This window comes from Vigna unguiculata, chromosome 4 (assembly GCF_004118075.2).
Source record: "Vigna unguiculata cultivar IT97K-499-35 chromosome 4, ASM411807v1, whole genome shotgun sequence".
Taxonomy (NCBI): Eukaryota; Viridiplantae; Streptophyta; class Magnoliopsida; order Fabales; family Fabaceae; genus Vigna; species Vigna unguiculata.
The window spans coordinates 2,450,564-2,457,667 of record NC_040282.1 but is presented as its reverse complement, the minus strand read 5'-3'; the positions used below and the strand labels follow the sequence as shown (position 1 = coordinate 2,457,667).

General features: G+C 34.3%; 1 protein-coding gene across 1 annotated transcript; it reads left to right on the top strand.

The window, feature by feature from the left end:
* The first annotated feature begins 1,484 nt into the window (after positions 1 to 1,484).
* Positions 1,485 to 7,104, top strand: LOC114182142 (translation initiation factor IF-2-like). Its single transcript, XM_028068923.1, has 4 exons — positions 1,485 to 1,714; positions 1,795 to 2,712; positions 6,248 to 6,316; positions 6,409 to 7,104. The coding sequence occupies exons 1-4, from the start codon at positions 1,586 to 1,588 to the stop codon at positions 6,829 to 6,831; spliced, it is 1,539 nt and encodes a 512-aa protein (XP_027924724.1). The 5' UTR covers positions 1,485 to 1,585; the 3' UTR covers positions 6,832 to 7,104.

Genomic DNA, 7,104 nt, shown 5'->3' with positions numbered 1-7,104 from the left:
TACAAAAGTAAACTTGTTAACTATTTATCTTAAGAATTAATATTTTAAAAACTGAATTTCCAAAGTGAAGTTGAATTCCATTCTAGGAAGATTTATTGATTTTTTCTTCTTCTAAACTTGTTATCTCTTTCATTAATTTTTGAGAAAAGAATTGAAAAACCTCACTTGAATTTAACTATCTGGGAACTAATTTTGAGCAATTTTCTATATCTGACAAAAATTAAAAATGTGATTTATGAAAAACAAACTTCGACTGAATTTGTAGCATTCAACAATAATACTCACAGTTGAAAATCTGATTCTTTAAAAGCTGAATTTTTAACATGAATAGATCTATTTGTTAAATATTGATGACGGATATTAATTTCTATATTTTTTAAGAAAAAAAAGGCATGTTGAAAAAAATTTCTATACTTATTTAACTTTTAACAAGATATTTACATTCTTGAAATAAAACCACACAAAAAAAGTAATAGCACAATTTATCTTAGCATGTACCATAAAAAATGTTATAATTATTAATTTGATTCATAATTTGTGTGTCTGTATTTATAAACTTTGCATTTTAGTTTTTATATAATTTTTTTTGCATTGATGAGTGTGGAATAATATTAAAGGTGGACTTTGAGAATAAATAAAAAAAAAAAGTTAATTCTGTATTCTTGAATTTGTGGTCCATAAATGCGTATAGGAACAGTAATGACTCGACATCATTTAATAAAACTCCAAAGCAAGGAAGCTGCAACTTACATGAATGCATTCCCTCTTCTTTTTCAAAAGCGCGGGAAACTTTTATTTTCTTTAAAATTTGAATCATTTTTCATTTTTATAAACCAAAACTTCCAATTTTTCATTTCGTGAATGGATATGGCGTGTTTGGTGCCTCACATTTTATCATTAAATCCATTTATTAAAATTTAATTTATTCATAGTTAAATATTTGGGATGTTATTATATCTTTAATTATTTATCCTGGAAAAGAAGTAACGAGAAAAAAGAAAATATTAAAAAAGTGCATAATTAATATATTTATTAAAAACAAGACAGAGAAAACATGCATTTCTTAAATTTCTTTAATTTTCACACATCTTTAATAATTAATTGTGTGTTAAAAAAATAGTAAATGAATAAAAGAAAATGTGATAAAATGTAAAACATTAATTAGATTCCTTAAACTGAAAATTGAAAGTAATAAGAGTTAGAGAAAAAAATTAATAATTTGGTTTAATGTTGAAGAATTTGGGGAAGAGTGCAGAATAGGGAAAAGTGAAGGGGCGGAAATGCAAACCCCAAACGGCAAAGTGAGAAAAGAGTTATATAGTGGACGTAAGCAAAAGGAAAGTGGGGAAATGAAGGGCGTGGATGAATCCATGAAAACCCTACGGTTAAATCATGACCGTCATGATGAACTCATCACCATTGATTGTTCCAATTTCCACCACACAGAGAGCACATTTTACAAAACCACCTAACCCAGTTTCTCTCTCTAACTCAATTATATTAACACACTCTCTTTCTCTTTAAGTGAAACCAATCCAATTCCCAATTTTCGAATCTACCCTTTCTCTCTCTTTCTCTCTCAACCATGGAGCCATCCTCGATCTCCCCACCGCCAGCTCCGCCAGCCACCGCCGTCCCGTTCCCGGCCGACACCAACGACCACCTCCCGGCGCCCATTGCGGAGCCGCCGTCAAATCACCCGCCCTACGCCGAGGTAAGCGAAGCAATTTTTCTAGAGAAAACAAAGAATTCGGTTCTTTCTGTGTTTTGAAACCTAATTAAATTCTTGTGAAGATGATATACACGGCAATCGAGGCGCTGAAGGAGAAGGATGGTTCGAGCAAGAAGGCGATAGGGAAGTACATGGAGCAAGTTTACAAGGACCAGCTTCCTCCGAATCACTCCGCCTTGTTGACTCAGCACTTGACTCGGATGAAGACCAGTGGAATGCTCGTCATGGTGAAGAAGTCCTACGCGCTTCCTAGATCTGCTGCTGCAGCTGCCGCTGCTGCTGCTGCAGAGGAACCCGTGCCTGGGCCCTCTCCTTCAACCGTTCCCAGGCCCAGAGGTCGGCCTCGAAAGGCCCAAACCCCTGTCCACAACCTGCCCCAGCCTCTGGTGCAGGCCCAGGATGCTGTAATCCCATCGGTTCAGCAGAATGCTGAGCCTGTCTGGGCGGCGCTTGGGCTTGCTGACGAGCCTGTGCAAGCTGAGACCCCCAAGAAGCGTCCGGGCCGACCGAAGAAATTAGCCACCGGAGCCACTGGAACGGGGCGGAGAGGCCGTCCTGTTGGGTCTGGAAAAGGCCCTGGTCGACCTCCTAAGCCCAAACCCGTCGCTTCGGACACTTCTGCTTCTGCCTCTGCAGGGCCGAAGAGACGCCCGGGCCGCCCGCCTAAGAACCAGACCCAAGCAACTCAAATTCCGTTTGCTCCATCTACACCTACTGCTGGTGCTGGTGCTGGTGCTGAGGATGGTGCTGAGGCTGGGGCTGTTGTGCCGGGCTCAGAGCCCGTGGAAGAACAGGTTCCTGCAGGTGATGGAATTTTACTCGGGCCTAGAGTCCGTGGTCGACCAAAGAAGTTTGCTGATGAGATGATTCCCTCCGGCCGAGGCAGGGGAAGGGGTCGTGGACGTGGACGTGGACGTGGGCGTGGTGGTAGTTTGCTGTTGGCAAGACCCGGAGTTAGGTCCGTTGGCCGCCCGAGGAAGGTGATAAAATTTCTTACAATGTTGTTTTAATTTGGTTAAGACATGATTTGTGGAATGTTTAATGTTTATGTTTTGGTGTGTGTGTTTTTCTGTTTGAGGGTGCATGTGGATACTTCAAAAATTAAAATGTGGATGCTTTATTAATTCTGTACTAGATTGATTGATTGCGTAAATAGTCTTTATTGCGTTTATTGATTATTATCCTCTGTGGCTTTATTATTTTTGTTTTGGGGGATATTACTTCGGAATTGAATTATGATGCTTTGCATATATGTGTTAAAAATATATATTGTTTTTTTTAATTACAAATTTCTTTTCTTCTGAATTATTGATTTAGCTTTTATTAGATCTTCTCTGTCTTTTGTTGTATTAGTTTTTTGCATTACTGTAGTGCGTGTCTTCAAAATTTCGTGGCTTCATTTGACAATAATTTTTCCCCTACAGAAAATGCTTTTATTTTATATCTGGGGATTCTATTTTTTGAGATGATGATAATGGTTGAAAATATTATCTGGTGATTTCTGTTGAGAACGTGTGGTTTTTATGTTTACCCTGCGAGTTTAATTTATGGAACTATTTTGACTTGTGTAATTTATTACGAGTGAATTATGCTCTTTGTAAATTGGACTTTTGTTTGTAGTATTATTGCCTGCTGAATATTTGTGAATTTCTGTTTAAATTGTGAGTTTGTTTTATAAGGACTTTTCTGATATAAAAAATTTATCAAAAATTATCTGAGAAAAATTATACGGGTATAAAATTTATTAAAAGTGATATTTAAAGCTGTTAGTGATTTAAATTTTTCTTTTTCCCTCAAGTTTTTTGGTTATTTGTTTTACTTGTTTGTAGGCTAAATGTCTGATTTTTGAACTTGTTGGAAGTAAATTTTTATATTCTTTAGACGTGGATTAATGAAAATCTTTGCCTTTGGATACTTTGAAATCTGTACTAAATTGATAGTGAAAATAGTATTCATGTTGTCCTCTTTAACTTTAATAAATGCTGCTTCCCCTCAATGTACTTGAGGGGATTTATCTGGAATCTTAATTTGATGTTTTAAAAATAGTATAGTTTATAAAGTATGTAAAAATATGTCGGGTTGTGTAAATTGCAAATGTTTATTTTAACTATTTTTAACATCTCTTATTGGATCTTTTTTTGCTTAATGCATTACTATGGCCATATGTTATTAAAACATTATAGGAAAGTAAGCAAAACTCTGGCATAACTTTGTGTCAGAATTTTGTTTTCAAATATGTTTTATTTTAATTTGAGGTATCTTTTTTGTGGTAATTTCTGTTGAAATAAAGTGGGTTTTATTTTTGGAACTGCAAGTTTTGACTGCGGAACTACTGTGATGTGATGTGTGGTATCACACGAGTAAATTAAGCACTTTCATAATGGGAGTTTTTGTTGTCATCCATACTGAAAACCTGAGTTTTTGTTTTATCTGCGAGTGTACTTTGAAGGAATTTAACTGAAAACTTGAGTTTGTGTTTTATCTGCGAGTGTACTTTGAAGGAATGTACGCATAATTTAACATGAGTGTTTGTCAAAAAAGTTGTAGAAGATATTTCTTTATTTTATTTTGTTACAAGGTTTATTTATTTAAATATCTTTTAATGATTTTAAAATGTTTTTGCTCGTATGGGACAATTTCTTTGTTGTTTGTCTTATTGTTAGCTTAAGCATGATTTAGATTTTTTTAGCAAAATTGTGAGTTGATACCTTAAAATCTCTAGGTTGACTAAGAAAATTGTATGTGTCAATTAATCCCTTTTCTTTTCCATTTTATTTTGGGCCTGAGAGATATTTATCAGGGATTGAGTTATAATACTTTGTAAAAAAGGTATTGGATTAAAACTTTTGTATTAATATTTTAGGATACGAAAGCTACCACTCTTGAACCACTTTTTTTAATCTGTTATTGGTGCCTCTTTAATGACTATATGGGATTAAAAAGAGTAGATGTTTGTTATACAAGTATTTTATTTTAAACAAAGAAAAAACTTTTCTTTTTTTATATTTGGTTTTATGTGATGATAAGTTGATGGCTGATTTTATTTGTTTGTAATTTCGATTGAAAATGTATGAACTTTTTATTTAGCTGTGTTTGTTAAAATATTGTGGCATGTGGAAGTCAACATGAGTGAATTGTACACTTTGGAAATAATATTTTTTAGTGGTTTCTACTTTTTTAGTTTGTATTTAAATTAGGAGTAATATACTACGAAGGACTATTTTGGTATGCAGAATTTAATACGAGTGTCTTATGATGTCTATAAGTTTTTACATTAAAATCATTTTTTATATTCAAATTTATGATCCAAATTATTATTCGTTCACTTTGAGTAAAAAAAGTCCTTATCATTCTTTTGTTTTCAGTTTAAGGCTTTCTGTTTTTTACCGGAATAATTTCTAACAGACATAATTTATGTGGCTTGTTTTTCTTTCTAAATTTTATTGGCATTATAATGCTTTGTAAAATATACTGGATTTATAAAGCATTATAAATATTTTGGACAATTGAAAACATTTTACTTTCCTTTTTTAACTCCTTTAGACCCTCTGCTGTAATATTGCTGCTTGCTGCAGCATTCCTGTGGACCATATGTGATTATAATATTGTGGCTTTAGGTGTTTGTTTTTTCCGAATAAAATGGGTTTATTTCATTATTTGGTGGTATGTTTTGTTTGAGGTGTTGGTAAGTTAATAACTGTTGAAAGTGGGTGTTTTATCTTTAAACTACAAGAGTTTAATTTGTAGACCTATTTCTGTATGTGGAATTTGACTTGAGTTACGCTTTATAAATAGTATTACTTGTTGTAGTGCCTGCTGAAAAGCATAATGGTTATTTTTGAAGGACAGATAGACTATTATTACATGTCATAATTTGACTTTAGTATCTGAAAAGAGATATTTGTGGATTATATCAAATTCTATATACAAGTTCGATATTATTGTTTTTATTCTTGTAATAAATATTTTCAAGCAATCACGTAATGTGATTAAGATTAATTTGACATGTAGAATTATTGGGTGAATTATGCATCCTGAAAAAATAAAGTAAAAGAATTTTATGGATTATAAAAAGCCATCTACAAATTTTATATCTGATTTTATCATATTTATGATTGCTATCGTTCTCAACTGTGTTGAAATTTTAAATGTTTGAATTACTTCATTATTTGTGGATGCCCTTCCTTATCTGGTTTGCTTCCTATGTTTTATAGAAAAAAAGGAACTTTATGAATTATAGAAAAATATGTTCGTTTTCTGTGTCAGTTTTTGTTAGATTTATAGTTTTTTATGTTCCCATACATAAATTGTGCTACTACTTTTAGCTAACATGTTTGAATTTGTTTAGTTTATTTTCTACTTTTTTTAGCCTACATTTATTCTGTCTCTTTACAAGTAACAATCATTTTAAAATTTGTCTTGTACATTTATGTGTACAGGAACCAAAAAGTACATTTTATACCTTATTTTCCTTCCAAATTTATTTACTCCATTTCGTACATTTTGGTGGGACAGGGGTCAACTTTTGATGGACCTCCACAAAATGCTGCTAATGAAGAACTCAAAAGGAAGCTCGAACACTTTGTGAGTTGACGTAGTCTTTGGCTTGCATCGTCAATTATTCATTATAATTTTTTGAATTTGTTATATTTGATTCAATATTCATGAATTTGCAGCAATCAAAAGTGAAGGAATCCCTGGCAGTGATTAAGCCTCACTTCAACCATCAAAGTCCAGTCACTGCAATTGCAGCTATTCAAGATTTGGAAGAGCTGGGAACTATGGACCTCAATGCACCACTAAGGGATGAAACAATTCCTCTGCAACAGGAGGAGCAGCCACCTCAGGCACCACCGGCGCAGCCACCACAGCAACAACCTCCACCACCGCAGCAGCAGCAGCAGGCGCCACCTCAGCCACACCTGGCACCGGCACCACTGCAACCTCAGACACAGCTATTTCAGCAACCATTTCCGTCATTTCAGCTGCAGCAGCAGCCATTCCATCATCAGCAGACACAGCTGCAGTTCCAGCAGCCACCGCAGCAGCACCAGCTGTTCCAGGCACCACCGTCGCACCACCAACAGTTTCATCCTTAGGAATAAGAATGAGGGTAACAATTTGATTATGGAAGTAGGAAGTATATGTTATGGTGTTGAATTTGGTTATGAAGAATCTGAACAAGTGTTTTAACAAGGCACATGAGGGTAACAGATTTGTAAAGCGAGTAGGCAGTAGCAGAACTGAATTTTCTTGAGTGAATCCATTCGTCATTTAGTTTGTTGTTGTGCACTGGTCTAGATTGACACCTCAAGTAATGTTTAGATTATTAGTGTACTCATCATTTTGTAATTCAACTATTTTTTCTTTCA